The sequence below is a fragment of the Trachypithecus francoisi genome, unplaced genomic scaffold, assembly GCF_009764315.1.
Source record: "Trachypithecus francoisi isolate TF-2019V2 unplaced genomic scaffold, Tfra_2.0 Lachesis_group15, whole genome shotgun sequence".
Taxonomy (NCBI): Eukaryota; Metazoa; Chordata; class Mammalia; order Primates; family Cercopithecidae; genus Trachypithecus; species Trachypithecus francoisi.
In genome coordinates this window covers 17,136,419-17,155,112 of record NW_022681460.1, presented here as the reverse complement: position 1 = coordinate 17,155,112, position 18,694 = coordinate 17,136,419, and the positions used below count along the sequence as shown (strand labels likewise).

General features: G+C 41.8%; 1 protein-coding gene across 4 annotated transcripts in view; it reads right to left on the bottom strand.

The window, feature by feature from the left end:
* DCBLD1 (discoidin, CUB and LCCL domain containing 1) overlaps positions 1-9,123 on the bottom strand; it is an 89,462-nt gene extending 80,339 nt beyond the window's left edge. Inside the window, exon 1 of one of the 4 annotated variants that reach the window (XM_033234401.1) lies at positions 8,771-9,123. In XM_033234401.1, the coding sequence (XP_033090292.1) occupies positions 8,771-9,023 (253 nt within the window). In that variant the 5' untranslated portion in view covers positions 9,024-9,123. The remainder of the gene's footprint in view (positions 1-8,770) is intronic. The other 3 variants (XM_033234400.1, XM_033234399.1, XM_033234397.1) reach the window with 3 other exon arrangements.
* Between the last annotated feature and the right edge of the window lie 9,571 nt (positions 9,124-18,694).

Genomic DNA, 18,694 nt, shown 5'->3' with positions numbered 1-18,694 from the left:
TTTATTCTCAAAATAAGCAGCCTCCATTCTAAAATCCTCAGAATGGAAGCATTCAGTATATGAACCTCATGTTCCAGTGGTCCCATGGGTCATTAAGTCTCCACAGTTTTCTCTTTTGGGCTGAAATCAACCACATTTTCATATGAGGTAAACTTTCTTTTGTGAAAAGCAATAAAAAGGCCGAATTAAATCCACTCAGCCATTTAAAAGTTAGGCAACAGACGCACAGATGTTTATCTATTTTCCCTGTAGGAAAGTTTATGCCTTGGTAATTAAAATTTAACTGGACATCACACTTTTAATATCCTTTTGTCTTGTTTTCTGTCAGAAATAATAATGAAATAAAGTTTTTCTTTCCTTTGTTTTTCAAGAATACTGTGCTTCATAAAAATCATTTACACATCACCTTTAAGCACAGCCACTAAAAGTGCTCAAATGCAAAAATGGAGCTATATATATTATTAGTTTTCAAGGATTTTAATTTTGTGATGAAAGAAAATAAAGACTATTCTTTTTCAGTAAATGTAAATATGTTGAACACTGAATAAAAAGGCCACAATCGCAGTTATAATTTGAGTTTGAAGATGCTGACTATAAAAACGAATGTGGGTCTCAACAAAGATAAACCCCAAATAGTCTAACAAAGAACAAGCCTGATCCATTCAATACAAATGAAGAATCTCACCAAAGAAGGATAAAAAAATACACCTTACCTTTCTGACACTTAGTATATTTAAACTTATGTGCTTTTCTCAAATACAGTATGAACAGGCAAATTATTTCTGACTCCCTTAGTAAGAAAGAGTTATTTGAATAACATAAAACAAAAACACTGACAAGACACATCGATTATAAGTTTGCCCAGACAAAAATTCCACTTTCCCGTTAGACATTTCTCAGTAGCAATAAATGACTTAGAAATAAGTTTTTGGTTTACTTCAAGGCAAATTCTAAAATAAATATAAAGATGGAATTTTTCCAAGTAACAAAAACTTTCAATAAAACACAGGTTTAAAATAGCAGAATATAAAAGCATACACAGACTAGGTAGCAGAGGGGGGAACCCAGGTATTAGTTTTATTGTTGTTCTTTATACCTTTATTCATAGTCTATAATTTTGTGTCTACATAATATTTAATAAAAACAATAGTAAATGTGTGTGTACACACATGTATTTGCTATAGGGGTGTGTGTGTGTGTGTATTTACAAAAATATATAGAACCAAAACATGTCCTCAATGGTTCCATGTGTAACATTTTCCAAGATTATGATGTATCAGGACAATGTTATTTATTGACACCCTACTTTGTTTCACAACTACTCTGCTTCTGTTGTAAGCATTAGGGAAGATCATTGAGAAAGTAGGGAAGAAAGCTCCAACCTAAGAGAAATTTATTCTTTTTTGTTTTTTAAAAAAGAAGCTCAAGCACAGCTCTATTTTTAAAAGGGAGGTGGTATGGGGGTAACACAGAGCTGCTTAAGCTGTTACCTTCTTTCAATATTATCCTTTGCAGCTTTTCCTACAAAAAAATCTACCTAGCCTACAATTATTGTTGATACGGTTTGGATGTTCTGTCCCCTCCAGATCTCATGTTGGAATATGATCCCCAATGCTGGAGGTGGAGCCTGGTGAGAGGTATTGGATCACAGGGACAGATCCCTCATGAACAGCTTGGCACCATCCCCTTGGTGATGAGTGAGTTTTTGCTATTACTTCACACAAGAGCTGGATGGTCAAGAGCATCTCTCTTGCTCTGTTTCTCACTATGTGATGCATGCGCTTCTCCTTCTCCTTCTGTCATGATTGCAAGCTTCCTGAGGCCCTCACCAGAGGCCAACCACATGCTTATGCTATGCCTGTACAGCCTGCAGAAACTTGAGCCAAATACACCTATTTTCTTTATAAATTCCCCAGCCTCAGATATTCCCTCATAGCAACACAGAACAGACTAATACAATCATATATAATTATATACAAGACACAAGACATTTCTGCAAATATTGGGTGTATTATTACACAGCATGTAGCTCCTAAGGAAACAGCTAATAAGAATGAGATTAATAAATCAAGTAGAAATGGCAGTAAACAGTAAAGTCATACACGACAATATGGCTTAACACAGTGCTGATGTCACAAATGCCTAGACACTGTCCCCAAATGATCTTTGAGGTGAAGTAGGCCCCTGATGCCCTGAATGTGTAAGCATTAGCAGACCGTAGGGGACCCCTGGTCTAAATCAGGGGATCATTTGTTCCTCCCTCTAATCTCAAGACTGCCAGTCCCTCACTCATGGCAGTTTTCCTGCTGTTGCCTGTAAAAGGGTCTCGGAGATTCCCGGTTCTTTTCAGAGTTGAATTTAGTTATTTTCTTTTTGAGACAAGGTCTCACTCTGTTGCCCAGGCTGGAGTATGGTGGCACCATCACAGCTCATTGTAACAGCCGCCTCCCAGGCTCAAGGGATCCTCCCACATCAGCTTCCCGAGTAGCTGGGACTACAGGCGTGTGCCACCACACCCGGCAATTTTTTGTCTTTTTTGTAGAGACGGCAGTTTCGCCATGTTTCGCAGACTGGTCTGGAACTCCTGGACTCAAGTGATCTGTCCACCTCAGCCTCCTAAAGTGCTGGGATTACAGGAGTTAGCCACCCCGCCCGGCCTAGTTATTTTCTTAAATACATGCACAGTGTTTCCTAACACTCCACAATAGCCATATATACAATTTCTGTTTAAAATAACGTAGTGAATATTACCCTCCTTTCAATTCTTTCAAACCTCAACCACAGCATTCATGCACTGACTCAGGAATTAGTTATCTGGAGCCAGCTATGTGCCAGGCACCGTACTGGGTGCTAGTGGTGAAAGAAGAGGCTGAGATTTATCTCTGCTTTCATGGATGTTAGGGAATCCTGCAATGCTTATCCTCCAACCCCTCAAAACCCCTCCTCTTCAACTCCCACTGAAAGGCAAGTTTGGCAGTTGGTTCTAGATTCAGCATACCAGGGCTCACAGTCATGACTCTATTTCCACATCGGGTAAGAAGTCATCACATGGGTTTGTTTTATTTTTCCCATAAATTAAGTCTCCCTCATCCAGTAAGGCAAACAACTATTTTTTTAATATACAAAGCAGACAATGAACATCTGGAAGATGACATCCACATGACTCCTCAGTTTGCAAAAAAGCAAAACTACCCCTCGGTCTAATGAAAAAAAAAATCTGAAATTCTGGCTATATTTTTCCCTTCACCCTCAATGCCAAATTTCTAATATGCCAGAATGAATTTCTCTATTTTGCATACATACTTTCAGACTTTTACATTCAACGTTAGATTAGACATACAATTTCATTACTTCGCTGTGTCCAGGTTTTAATTTCTTCTCTTTTTTTATTTGAGACTGGGTCTTGCTCTGTCACCCAGGCTGGAATACAGTGGCCCAATCACAGCTCACTGCAACCACTGTCCCCCAGGCTCAAGAGATCCTCCCACCTCAGCATCCCAAGTAGCTGGGACCACAGGACACCACCAAACCTGGCTAGTTTTATTGTATTTTCACTAGAGATGGGTTTTCGCTACGTTGCATAGGCTGGTCTCAAACTCCTGAGGTCAAGTCTGCCTCAACCTTCCAAAGTGCTGGGATTATAGGTGTGAGCCACCTCCGGCCGGTTTTGATTTCTTAACTAGAGTGAGGTTTGAGTCTTACAGGGCAGGAATCGTGTTTTCACTGCCTTCTTACCCCATCCTCACTAAGTCCCCATCCCCTATTGAGCTCCCAGTATGGTCACTGTTCAAGGCACAAAACTCCTCATGGACCTTATACTCTAGTAGGAGGAAGGCAGAAAATTTAAAGTGTAAATTATACACTTTGTTGGAAGAGGGTAAGTGCTCCAGAGCAGTGGTCCCCAACCTTGTTGGCAACAGAGACCAGTTTCGTGAAGGACAATTTTTCCATTTACGGGGTTGGGTTGGAGGGGGATGGTTTCAGGATGAAACTACTCCACCTCAGATCATCAGGCATTAGATTCTCACAAGGAGCACGGCAACCTAGATGCCTCAAACATGCAGTTCACAATAGGGTTCAAGCTCCAATGAGAATCCAATGCCTGGCTGATCCGACAGGAGGCGAGCTCAGGTGGTAATGCTCCATCACCTGTTGCTCACGTCCTGCTGTGTGGCCCGGCTCCTAACGGGCCACTGACAGGTACCAGTCTGCGGCCCAGGGCTTAGAGATCCCTGCTCTAGATAAAACTGAAAGCTAAGAAGGGGAATATGGAGTTCTGGGAATGAAGAGAGGGTTTCAAGTGGTTAGGAAAGTTCTCCCTGAGACGGCAACATCTAAACATACACTGAAGGAGGAGCAAGCTTTGTGGATATTTGGGGGAAGACTATTCCAGGCAGAGAGAACAGCATGTGCAAAGGTTCTGAAGTAGAATGGTGCCTGTCATTTTGGAGAAACAGAAAAAAAAAAAAAAAAAAAAAAACGGCTAGAGGCCTGAGTATGGGGGAGCATTTCAGGGAATGAGGTCAGAGGGGCAGTAGAGGGGACAGAACAAAGAGGCCTCAATATTTGTCAAATCAATAGTAATAAACAGTAATGAATACTAGGATAGCTAACATTTATTGATTTATTTTAATAAAGAAAAATAACTAATTGCTCTAATACGTACAGAGTTGACCTCATGCTTTAAGACACACACAGAAATAGTTCTGAAACGCCATGGGATATATTTCCCAGAACGAACTTTTTTTTCTGCTTTAACACAACTAAAACCTTTGATAAATGCTGCAATTAAATTAATGCCCCCATGTGTCTTAAAAATGAGACATAATTCCTCATAAATGTCAGACGCCTTACTTGTTTCCAAGTTGTGGTTTTTTTTGTAATATGAGTTTCAAGTCTGTGGCAGTTCCACAAGGTTAAAGGGTTCAAATTGTAACATGAAAAGTTAATAAAAGCCGTTTGGGACATTATTCAGAGTTCAAATTCTGCTTTAAACATATCATTTGATTTGTTTAATGAATTCTTTAATATAACCTCTTTCCTCTCTGAAATATTAATATATAACTTACCATTTCTGAGTGTACAAATTATATCTACTAGAGCCAAAAGATATTGTACATATTGTTCTGCTGGCTTGTTCCCTTTTTTCTGCTGTATTTTCATTTAAAAGGCATCCTTACATATAGAAATAAGCATGCCAAGAGAGCTGGGCTTGATAAACAAAATTAATTAGTAGAAGCAGCAGATGTACACCTTTATAAAGAATGTCAGCAGGCTCTTTATTACTTGGTTTCCACTAGTTAGGAAGTAATTTGAAAATATTTCTTAAACACAAAGAGATTGTTCAGTTCAACTCAAGGAACACTGAGCACCTTTGTCAGATACTAGGAAGACAAAGACTATATAGTCCCAGTCTCTGCCCTCAGGATCTTAGAGTCTACAAGGCTGGCTGTCCAGATGAGACAAGAGAAGGGTAAGTGCACACACTGGTACAGTAGGTGACTGAATAAACTTGTGCTGACTTCTGAAAAAGCCACTCACCTAAAACATCATCTATCAGTTGATCCTATGTCTAACCCAAAATAAACAACAGATGATTTAACAGCAGATCTTCTAAATAACAAATTAAGAGTTGGGCAGAGGGTTCTGAAGAATTTTTAAGTATGCAAGATTTGAATCTATACTTAGAAGTTTCCTCAGAGGTCAAGCGCTCATTCTGATTCTTCATTTATATCACAAGGGGGAAAACTTGAGCTAATAACCATTTGCAAATCTTGTGGTGGACAGAGAAGCAGAGAGTTTTAGGTTGCAGAAATTCATTACACAAATGAAGGGTATTTTATTCTACAAAAATTTATGTCAAAGTAAATTTGGACTAAATCCAAACCTATGAATTTATACAAGTTGAATAAAAACTAATGATCAACTTAATGTCTTATTATCAAAGGTCAAAATTATGCGAAACAATCTATGTAAATATGTACCTTTAGTTAAGTGGATCCAGAGGAACAGGGCATAAGGAGCCGAAATAATCCCAAGCTCTGGCCACTAAACCCAAATGCCTGGGACCTGGCTGGCTGCAAACAACCGGAGGGGTGGACACTTTTTTAAAAATGTACTTCAAGAAAAACACCAGATAAGCAAACAGTTGCCCTACAAAGGACCCAGTATAGCTTTATGGGGTCATCAGACTCTGACACAAAAATATTTAATTAATTGTACTGATTAGGCTTATAAACATTGAGGTTAAATTATGGCATTTGTTTCCTAAAACCACACAATAAATAAAAGTCTAACACGAAATTGCTTATAACACAGATGGTAGCATTTTATCACAACCCTAACATTATAAAATGTTTTCACGGTCTCATAGCTGATTAGAATCAGAATTACCTGAGGTAACTTTTTCAAAGTGTATATTCCCAAGCTTCACCCACTAGAATTTGATTCAAAATAAGGGGTGGGAACTTTATACATCTCCAGGGAGATGAGAGCTCAGATAGGTTGGGAAGCTTGGGAGAACCAAGAAGCACCAGGCTAAGCTGACTACAAAAACAATGAAACTTAAATGCAAAAATCGCTATTTTCTTCTCGCCAAAAACAGACAAAGCTGCTCTCTCCTAAACACTGAAAGCACTAGTATCATTTATGACCACCATCCAATGATATAGCCAAAAGTATATCTCAAGATCTAAAAATAGGTGTGCACGCTCAACTCCATGAAAACTCAAAAAATAAGTGACCAAGTGCTAGTTGGGAAAATCACAGATGTGAGAAATATTCAAAAATAATATTCAAAAGTCATTGATATTTCACTCAAGAAGTATCAAGCACTGGAATTCCTAGATGTGTTTCAGTAAATGTCTCAAATGTAAGCTTTACTCTTTGTGTGTGATTGAATACCTGGTCCTTCACTGGTTCTTTTAACATCCTGAATATATAGGATGTTTCATGGAAACTCCAATGATACTATCTTCTTCCATCAGTCAACTGCAATAAAGTTTCAGATTTGAAGCCCAGTAAGAATCTAAGCAACCACATGCCTGTTGTCCCAGCACTTTGGGAGGCGGGGGGCGGCGGATCACTTGAGCTTAGGAGTTCAAAACCAGCCTGCATAATATAGCTAAACCCTGTCTCTACAAAAAATACAAAAATTAGCCAGGTGTGGTGGGATGCCCCTGTAGTCCCAGCTACTCAGGAGGCTGAGGCAGGAGGATGGCTTGAGCCCAGGAGGTTCAGGCTGCAGCGAGCTGAGATGGTGCCACTGCATTGCAGCCTGGGCGACAGAGTGAGACCCTGTCTCAAAAATAATAATAATGATAATAATTTTTTAAAAAGAATCTAAGCAATCACACTTGTTCCTAGAGAACTGCTCTCACGAAGTGCCCAGTTAACAGCCTGGATGACCATACAAAATCTAAAACTTTATTAGGAAAGATTAAGTGACAGCTTTGGCCAGATTAGTACAGGAACATACTGTTGGAATGATTCTCATAGACATATAGTATTAAAGGTGCACCTTCAAACAGTGAATTGAGAAAAAAAATATTTAAAACATCCATTATAAAAGTCCTACGCATTTAACAAAATCGTACGTATTTGTTATAATTTTACAGTCTGCCTAGTACTGTGCTACAGTACCAGACAAAATAAATTCAGGGTTTTGGGGATTTTGTTTTTTTAAACAAACTGGTATGTCACATAAACTTAGGAACCACCACCAACATCTCGAGTATCAACGTTTCAGAATGGAGGCATAGTTCAGTGAAAAAAAAAAAAATGCCAGCACAGGTTTTAGTCTTGATTGTTGTTTCACCAGAAAGCACGGTGGCTGGGGGAGCTGTCAAAGTACTCCGGATAGACTCAGAGCCATTAAATAAGCTCAGGCATATAGGGCCAGGAGCAAGGGAGGAGAGGAAACACTGAAACAACTCGGCAGAAAGCCGGCCCTTGCTATGAAAAAAAAAAAAGAAAAAAAAAACACTAATTAATGAGGATGAATGAAACAGGGACACCCAGGGCTGGTTAAGGGGGTTGCTGCTTTAATCTGCTGGACAAACAAGAGTGTAAACTCGGTTGTGGGTTAATTAGGTCTAACTCCAAGTCAAAGACCAGCTCCAGAGAAAAAGCAGCCTGGCTGAGAGTCTACCCGCTCAGATACACAGGAAGCCACCGGATTCCAACTTGCGGCGCCAGCAGGACACTCGGGAGGAGGTGGCAGCACCGCCTGCTCGCCCACGTCCAAGGCCAACCTCGGCAAACGTGCCCCGGCCATTCCGCACGAGCCCCGAACGCACACGCCAGGATTCCAACTCCGCGCGGGAGGAGCAGTGGCAGGGAGTGCAGGGCCCAGCGCCGGCAGAGGAGCGGCTTTGTCAAAAGGCGGCTGGAGAGAAACCGCCCTAAACACGGCTGTCCCCTAAGGCGACCCTCGGGGTCAGGTCACTTCTCAAGGGGCCAGCAGAGTCAAGAAGTCTGGAAACTACGTGAAATGGGCTGGGGGGCGGCGAAGAGAGAAAGTGCAGACGCCAGGTTGATTCTCTGGTTTGGGGGAAGGAAGGAGTTTGGTGGGGGAGCGATACGTAATGCAGTAACCTACTTCGCCCCCAGCCCCGCGGGCAGAGCCGGACTCCGCGGGTGGCAGGCAGCGAGCCCGACTTCCTCCCGCGCTCCGTCCTCCGAGGCCCGGCCCGGCCCGGCCCGCCCCGCAGCCCGCAGCCCGGCCCCCGGCGCCCCGGGTCCCGCCGCCAGCCGGACGCGCTCCACTCACCCAGCTCCTCCGCCTGCAGCCGGAGCGGGGCGCAGACCGTGAGCAGCAGGGCCAGGAGGCCCGGTCCGGCAGCCCGCGCCAGCGCGCCGCCGCCGCGGGCGCCGGGCACCATGACCCCGCTGGGCGCCAGCTTGGCAGGCTCGGCCTCCCCTCGACGGACCCCGCGCCACAGCTGCCGGGGCCGCGCCGCCTCCTCCGCGGCCGAGCGCGGCGCCGGGACGGGGCGCAGCCGCTGCCCCGCACCGAATCCCATTGGGGCGGCTTTGAGCCCAGCCCTGCGGGGGCGTCTCCCGCCCCGCCCCGCCCCTCCCCTCCCCGCCCCGCACGTCGGCCCCCAGAGGAGGAAGTCGCGCTCCCAGGCAGTGACCGACGGCGAGGCCGGAGGCGATCCAGGCGCCGCCCGCGCTCCCCTCCACGTATCTGGCGCTCCCTGCTGCGCTCCTTCCTTCCCCTCCTCCCCACCTGCACCGGTACACGTGAACCTGCTAGGCAGCAGGACACCTCGCCGCCGGTCCCGCCCCTCGCCGCATGGTGCGGGGGGAGTCCTTCCTGGAGGGGCTGAGTCCGCGGCGGTGCCTTGGAAGGCTGCCCCCTCCAGGGTTTTGCCAGCCCGCGGGGATGGGCATGCCAAGGATAGCAACACCGAGGGACTCGAAATATTTTGATGATAGGATGATGACAGTGCCAAGTAGGACCTTCACTCATTCATTCATTCAAAAGTTACTCAGTTCAGCAGTGTGCTTGTCAGGAGCAGGGCTAAACCCATGTGGCACTTGCAGACGTTAAAAATAATCAGGCAAGTATTCAATGCAAATTGCAATCAGTGACATGAAGGGTGCTGTTGAAGCACATTTAGAGAGCTCTAATTAGATGGCGGGTAACGGGAGTGAGGGCGGGAATCAGCTAGAAAAGGCCTATGTGGCATCAAAGCTGAGATTAAAGCAGGAGCCAAAACAGACCAGTTGTGTAAAGAAGCTGAAGGAGGAAAGGGCCAGGTGACTGAAGCACGGTGAACAGCTGGATGCACGGTCAGATGTAGAAGCTACTGTACAGAGTAGGGGCCAGGACGTGCAGCTAAACAACCTCAAGGATGTTTAACTTGGTCCTCGGAGCAGTGAGCAGCCACGGAAGGTTCAGAAGGGAGAAGGACTCCACCCTGTGATCCTCTGAGGAGTTGCCTACCGAGAAGGGTTTGGGGAGGGCAGATTGGAGAGTGGAGAATTACAAGGTTATTACCGTGTAGTTGAATAGGGTGGTGGCTGTGGAAAGTGACGAGGACAGATTAAATATGCATTTTAAGGACTATCTCACGTCTCTGGTCTCCTGCAGTCCCCATTTACTTCCTCTGCGCACTGCCGTCATCTTTGCACCACCGCGCGGCACGCTGAAGTTTCACCTAGAGGTGCAGCGCAGGGAAGCAAGGAGGCGGAGAGGAAGAAACAGCCCCTCCAGTGGCAAATACTGGCGCCTTGTGATCTTTGGATACCCTGGACAGACTCATTTCATACATGCGTTCCTTTTTTTCTCTTTCTTTTCTTAACTAAATAAACAAGCTGATAAAATCTCAAATGAGATTGTCTTTGGGGCTTTGCTTTCTCTGAGGCAGCATATGTTAGAGGAAAGAACTTGGGCTTTAAAAATGGAGGGAATCCATTTTTAAATGGATTGAAGTTGAAGAGCTGAGGTCCGGAATCAAACTCGGTATATTTGTGTATATTAAGTGTATACTGAATGTGTATATTAACTTCTATCATGTAGATAAAGTACCTAACTGAATGTGTATAATAAGTTGTAGTATGTAAAGTACCTAATACATGGTAGGTTTTATCATTTTTTAATATAAAGTAAATTCACGCCCATAAGAATATTGAGTATTCTTACACTCAAAAACATAAAATGATACTTTGATACACTGAATCTCCTCCTAACTACAGTTTACCCTTTTTCTTGTTTCTCTTCTTTCTTTTTTTTTTTTTTTTTTTGAGACGGAGTCTCGCTCTGTCGCCCAGGCTGGAGTGCAGTGGCCAGATCTCAGCTCACTGCAGTCTAAGTGAGTTTGGGCAGCTGCTTCCAGGCTCTAACAGGTTTGACACGGTGAGCTATGAATGAAGCAAAGACAATGGGGAGTATTGTTTGCCAGTGAGGAATTCATAATGTGAGGCAGGTGGGGTTTCAGGGGTGACCTCCCCCTTTTTTTTTTAAATCTCAGTCAATACCTTGATGGGAATGGAATTATCTGCTGTACACCTGAATCCTGAGCCAGATAAGGGGAAAGATTTAGGATCTGGTAACAAGAAACAGAAAGAAGAGCCAGATCTTATTGGTTTCATCATGCCATTCCTTCCTTGAAATACAAAATCTCTAGTTAAGAAAATCATAATAAAAGAAAAATGTAAAAATACAACAGATTATCAAATATATATACCTGGATATATATATACACATGCACACACACATATATATATGTATATATCGTTTTTAGAGAAAGGGCCTTACCATGTTGCCCAGCTGGAGTGCAGTGTCTATTCACAGGCCTGATCATAGTGCACTACGGCCTCCAACTCCTGAGCTCAATCATGCTGCTTCAGCCTTCTGAGTAGCTGGAACTACTGTATATTTTTGTATACAATGAAATAAGCCTTGTTGAATTAATATACTTGTTTTAATCTTGAGAAGATTCCATTTTGATTTTTTTAAATGATGCATGATGGAATCTCAGAACCAAGTTCCATTAAGAAAATTATACTTACTAGGATCTATCTATAAACATTTCACATACTGAGATGGGAAATATCTCTAGGGAAGTGTCTCTCATAGGCTATTTCACTTCTAACCCATCCCCCCCTTGCCATCCAGTCTTTATTTTGCATATCTTACTGCAATTTATGCTTACGTTTGCCAGCTCTTCTGTAAAAATACATAACAGCTGGTCAGGAGCTGCCTTATTTTATATTATAAATTATGTGCTCTGTCTTGCTTAGGTAAGACAGAATTTAAACAGAAATGCAAACCTAGTATGATTCTAAACAGTTAGATAGCTTCAAAATAGATTGTAGTTCAGTTCAATGACCTACTTCAATCTATCCTTAACGTTTAGTAACCCTGCCTGAGACTCTACGAGGAAAACTATCTCAGCTATAAAACTGAAGCCCTTATAGATGTCTGATACGGTTTCAATCTGTGTCCCCACCCAAATCTCAAGTTCAATGGTAATTCTCAATGTTTTAGACATTTTCCATATGCAAAACAACATGACGACAGTACAATAAAAATAAATACAGTTACCTTCTCTTCCTCATTTATGATCTGATAATAAAAATTTGAGAAAGTTAATTACACAGACAAAATGAATTATATAGATTGACAAGCACAATGATAGAAGAGGTGCAGGGTACCATGGAATCACAGAAGAAGGGCATATAACCTGGATTTTAAAAGTCTAGCAGGGCCTGAGAGAGGTGAAGATATTAATTAGAAAGAAAACAATGTTTGTCAGACAAGGAAAAGATATTATTTTAAAAGCTCAGAAACAGAGATCACAGGGTGCTTATAAAGATTGAACCTGGCCAGGTGCAGTGGCTCACGCCTGTAATCCCAGCACTTTGGGAGGCCAAGACGGGCTGATCACCTGAGGTCAGAAGTTCGAGACCAGCCTGGCCAGCATGGCAAAACCCCATCTCTACTAAAAATACAAAAATTAACCAGACATGGTGGTGGGCACCTGTAATCCCAGCTACTCAGGAAACTGAGGCAGGAGAATCACTTGAACCCAGGAGGCAGAGGTTGCAGTGATCCGAGATCACGCCATCATACTCCAGCCTGGGCGACAGAGCGGGAGCGAGACTCTGCCTGAAAAACAACAAAACAAATGAAAACAAAATTGAGCCTACTTCATCAAAATTGAGCCTGAATACAGAGTGAGAGGCAGGAGCAGGATCTGAGGGTTCCCAGGGGTAATGGGAAGCAGGGCAAGTGTAGAAACTTGTTCAGATTTGCATTGCAATAGGTGTCAAGATTACGGCAATAGAGGAGCAATCAGGCTCAACTTTGAATTCAGGAATTTCTAACCAGTAAGCAGGGTGAGGGGGTCCGTGACAAAAAATCACTAGGAGGAGATATCAGCGATAGAGGGGATTCTTATAAAGTGGCTTAATGGGATTCTTGCTGAATTCCGGTTCAAGGACTTATATGTCAAAGATAAGGGAGGAGAAACTTGATCCAATATAGAGGGTGGGGGCTTCTCTCTGAACTAACTTAGCAGAATTCTTGCTAAAGCTGGACTAGGCAGGCCAAAGACAGGGTTCAAGGACAAAGCCTAGATAAAAAGAAGGCTCAGGGGAGCTTGACTGTTTGGTCACAGAGAGTCTTTGTCACCCCCATGTGGATATTTTTGCCACAAGCACTAAACAGCTAGGCTACAAAGGTCAGACCCCTCCCTCCCTGTAGCAGAGCTCAGCAGGGCACAGTCAACACTTCCCTCCCAAAACGGCCTTTCTCTAACTTTCAGTTCTGATAAAATTTACCATTGTCCTGCGATTCCTTCTTTAGGAATTCTATTGAGGCAAGCAGGCTATCTCCTATCCAGGCTTTCTCCCTTATTCCGTCATTGTGTCTGATTCAGTATTCATTGATTTATGGTATAGCTTTCCAGGGCCAGCCCTATTTTTAAATTCTAGTTGCCTCTGTACTACCTGCGATACATTTGTGTCCTTTCAAGAAATAGTTTTTAAAGAAATTTCATATACTCGATCTGAGTTGGTTCTTATGACAACCCCCAAACAGCTGTTTCCTAACTGTGTTTCTCTTTCTCTTCTTTCTCTTTTCTAACTTTTCTGTTAGGTTAACTGTCCACTCTTTCATCTTGCTCAGAGACCACATGTTGAAAAATGTCCTTGGGAGCTTGATTGACCTTGTAACCATGTGGCGGTACTTTCTCTTGGTCTCCGCCATCCAGGGAACAGGAATTTGGGGGTTCATGTCATAGTTATTCCCAAAGTTTATGCCTTTGCAAGCTCAAAATTGGCTGCTCTAGGCTCCTTCTGGAAAGTGCAATGGAAACTTCCCAATGCTGTAGCTTAATAGTTAAGGCTTATGGGTTTCACCTGTGAGGTTATTTTTGGTAAAGTTCAAAAGCCAGAAATATTGGCAGTTTGACATGGCTAAAGGTGGTAGTAAGAGATTTAAAAGGACTTAAAAAAAAGAAAAAGAGTGCTATGGTGAAAAGTCAGCTTGATTAAAAATGGATATTCAAGTTCTGACAGCCTGGGACTCCTTGGGAAAAATAGAGGAGATGCCACAGACCCAGTGTTGAGAAAAACCTCCGTTTTCCTCAGAGAACCTAGAAATTGAAAGTGGATAGATCCCTCTCAAAATCTTTTTTTTTTTTTTTTTTTTTTTTTTGACACGGAGTCTCGCTCTGTCGCCCAGGCTGGAGTGCAGTGGCCGGATCTCAGCTCACTGCAAGCTCCGCCTCCCGGGTTTACGCCATTCTCCTGCCTCAGCCTCCCGAGTAGCTGGGACTACAGGCGCCCACCAACTCGCCCGGCTAGTTTTTTCTATTATTTAGTAGAGACGGGGTTTCGCTGTGTTAGCCAGGATGGTCTCGATCTCCTGACCTCGCGATCCGCCCGTCTCGGCCTCCCAAAGTGCTGGGATTACAGGCTTGAGCCACCGCGCCCGGCCAAAATCTTAGGCTCTGTTCTGTTTTGCATTGCGTTGTGTTATCTGATGTTTTAACTCTTGGGGGTATCAAAAACTACTTTGTGTATAATAACTGGGTAGGAAATATACTTTTAGGAAAGGCTAATGGCAGTTATGGGCGAATACTTGGCTCTTTGGTGTTTGGGTTAGAGAAGTATGTGCTTGGCCACCTGGAAGGTATGCAGATGTGTCTCCCCAGCCCCCACACACCCAGGGATAAGACTTCTATGAGGGATGGGCTAATGACAGAATTGGATGATTGACTTTAGATTGCTTTGCAATGAAATGCATAGTAAAATCATTGTACTGTCTTTTTTCCGTAGCATTTCTCTTTTTGGGGATTCAGGATCTGGTATAAAATGGGACCCTTTTTATAATTGGGGGATTATAATTTTGGGGTATTTGTTTTGCCTTACAGCTGTGCCTGCTTATTAGGCTGTACAAACTGCCTCTTTTCCTGTTCCTATTCCACCCTGAAGCCAGTAATTCAATTAAGAAACTGGCAAATTAAAAATCTTACAACTACTGGATTTTCTTCTATTTATATGTGTTGTGCATGTGATGTTTATATATACAAGAGTTCTAATTAATTGGCTTAAAAATAATAAGTGCTTAAATCAAACATTTTGTCAGAAAAGTAAGAAGTGTAATGCCTTTTAGTTCACATAACTTAAGTAATCTTTGGGAAATAAAAACAGTTTTACATGCACGTTGTGTAAGGAAAGTGAAATGTGTTTTTGTTAAAGATTATATAAAAAATCATGGGAATGTGGATTTTTTGCCTAGATAAAAAGGTTAAATGATTGTTTTAAGTTAGATAGGAAAAAGCTGAAGGTTTGGGCAAGTTGTGGAATGTTAATGAAAAATTAATCTTGTAAAAGAAATTCTGTATATGAACATATTAGCTAAAGTTAAAGGAGTATTATTTAGTATTTTTCATAAATTGAAAATTGGAATAAAAGCACAACAGGTTTTTTCTTACAACACTGGTCTGCTCTGTCACAAAAATTGTAAAGGGTTACAAAAGATTTATAAGAATCCTAGCGTATGGCCATAATGATTAAGATTGGACACATTTGTCTATAAGGTTTTATCAAGAATTAGGTTTGACATCAATAATGCACTAAGGCAAGGGTAAATTTGGCTTTCTCTCTTGAACAAGATTTTCATGTAATGTTTTAAAAAATGAAAGTTTTTTTTGCCTACCCTTTTGAATAAACTATAGAAAAAAAGAAAGGAAAATGACAGACTGTTTGGAAAGCTAAGTCTTCCCTCTATTGATGAGTAAATGTTTTGTCTTTTAAAAATTTTTGTGGCCTGGCACAGTGGCTCAGGCCTGTAATCCCAGCACTTTGGGAGGCAGAGCCAGGCAGATCACCTGACATCAAGAGTTCTGGCCAACATGGTGAAACCCATCTCTACTAAAAATACAAAAATTAGCCAGGCGTGGTGGCAGACACCTGTAATCCCAGCTACTCGGGAGGCTGAGGCAGCAGAATTGCTTGAACCCGGGAGGCGGAGGTTGCAGTGAGCTGAGATCGTGCCACTGCACTCCAGCCTGGGCAACAAGAGCTCCCATTTTGGCTAAATTAATGACTTATGGTAACCTAGGATTTGATAGTTGACAAACTTTCCAAAATCAAATTATAAATTGTGACTTTTTCTGACCTAAGTTAATCGTTTAGATATTAGGGGGTCCCTGTCTAAAAATGACATTTGGCTTATTTGGCATAAAAATCATACAGGAAGCATTGTTAAATATGAAACAGTGTTTGACTTTCTTTGGGTTGTATTGTATAAATATGTTATCACTATGTGTTCCAAAATTATGGGAAACTCCTATAATTCTGATATGACTTAGCCTATGTTATTGATAATTATCATTGTTATGTAAAATTGTTTTATGCCACAGAAGTAACCAACATTTCTAGTCAGTTGTGGTTTTAATAATGGCTGTCCTAGGACTTTTTGTCATCCACAGACAGTTATTATCTTGTTTAGATTCTCTTCAAATGATAGTTTATAGTCAGCTATAGGACTTTGACAGGTGCTCTTGCATGCAGGTTTCTAATAATTTTGGAGATTGTGACATTAGAATAGAGGAAAAACATTCAGGACTTTCATGGAGACCTGGAATGTTCATGAATATCAATCAGAACAGGAGTTAACTGCATGGACTGAACCAATTAGAAGACTGAAGTTTTTTGTTTTTTGGTTTTTTTTTGCTTTTTCTTAAAATATTGTAGATCCTTGGTTTTGTTTTTCAGAGTCAAGAGAACTTTTGAGCTATTGGCAGCTTTTAACAATTGAATAAAGTACACTCACATAAACAAAATTTGGAGCATATTTGTTTCTTTGTACCTGATTTTTCCAGAATTTGAAGACTATTTGTGAATAGCTTTAACTTATGGAAATATAATTATTTGCATAAGTACAATAAGAATGTTTTATTTTGCAACAGGACACAATTGACGAAACTGATTATTTTTCCAAGGCTTTGACTGTAATTGTGTGTTTTCCTTTAAGGAATCTAACTTGACTTCCAGAGTCAATAAAACTCCCTTGGGAAAACTGGCCCCATACCTTGTCTACACAGTCCCTGTTCAGGGTTCCTGATGTGTGGTAGGTAAAGAATGTCACTTTCTGACAGGCCCAGGAACCTCAGGTTATCTTGGGAACTCAAGAGGAGAGGAAGTTACCCAATTCATACGTATTTGAGGGTACAAACCCATGGCTGGGCTTGGCTTTAAAAAAAAGTATTTTCTGAGATTCCTTATGAAATGAGTTCCACCAAAGTCAATTGAAAAAGCCTATGTGAAAAATAATTATTCTTGCTGTACTGTATACAAATAATCAGGCCAAGTATAAAAAAGCATACCGGTCTTTATTTTTATATATATATACTTTAAGTTCTAGGGTTCATGTGCACAACGTGCAGGTTTGTTACATATGTATACATGTGCCATGTTGGTGTGCTGCACCCGTTAACTCATCATTTACATTAGGTATATCTCCTAATGCTATCCCTCCTTCTCTCCCCACCCCATGACAGGCCCCGGTGTGTGATGTTCCCCACCCTGTGTCCAAGTGTTCTCATTGATCAATTCCCACCTATGAGTGAGAACAAAGCATATTGATCTTACCATGATTTGTGTTTAGTAAAAATGGGAGACTGGAGAGAGAAAAATTATGTTTCAAAAACTGTGGTACACCTGTTATTAGATTCTAGTCTCATCAGTTGTTTTTGAGTTTTGTTTTTTTTTTTTTTCCTGCAATTCAGATTAACCCTGCTTATTCTTGTGAACCAACAAGTGATCTCTGGCTGCTGCTCAAAAGAAACAAAAGAGATGGGTAACGTAAAAATCTGGATTAGTATTGTAATTCTGGGCACATACTGGAATCATCTAGTGACTCCGTATTAGCTTGGTTTCAGCAATTGTCCAGTTCATGGAAAGCCTTCTTATTTAGTTTACTTGGGATAGTATTACTTATTTAGCTTTACTCTTGCGGAATATATTATTATTGTACTCTATGCGTAGGAATGCAGGATAAGTTTAATCAATGTTCTCTTAAATCAAACACTTATTAATTTTCCTGATATTACTTTCTGTCAGAGCTCAAGAGTTATGAGTGGCCCTTGACGTACCGATGCTTTCTGACTGATCTCCTCTCTACCCTGAATACAAGAGACCCTAATAGTTAGACAGGAATATAATTGCCCCATTCAGTCTGAAGAAGTTACGGAAAACGAATCTTCATCTCTCCAGAACTCTTAGGATGAAGGGTTCCCTTGTAAAAGGGAAGGGAGAAATATGTCAGAGGCGTTTGAACCACAGCAACTTCATATTGTATAGAGGCTGGTAAAATAAGACTGAGACCTACTGGGCTGTATTCCCAGGAGGTTAGGCATTCTTAGTCACAGAATGACACAGGAGGTCAGCACAAGATACAGGTCACAAAGACCTTGCTGATAAAACAGGTCGTGGTAAAGAAACCAGCCAAAACCCACCAAAACCAAGATAGCAATGAAAGTGATCTCTGGTTGTCCTCACTGCTTGTTACACCATTTTGCACTAGTTATAATACAACAGCATGCCAAAGACACTCCCGCCAGTGCCATGGCAGCTTACAGATGCCATGGCAACATCAGGAGGTTACCCTATATAGTTGAAAAGGAGGAGAAACCCTCAGTTCCAGGGATTGCCCATTCCTTTCCCAGAAAAC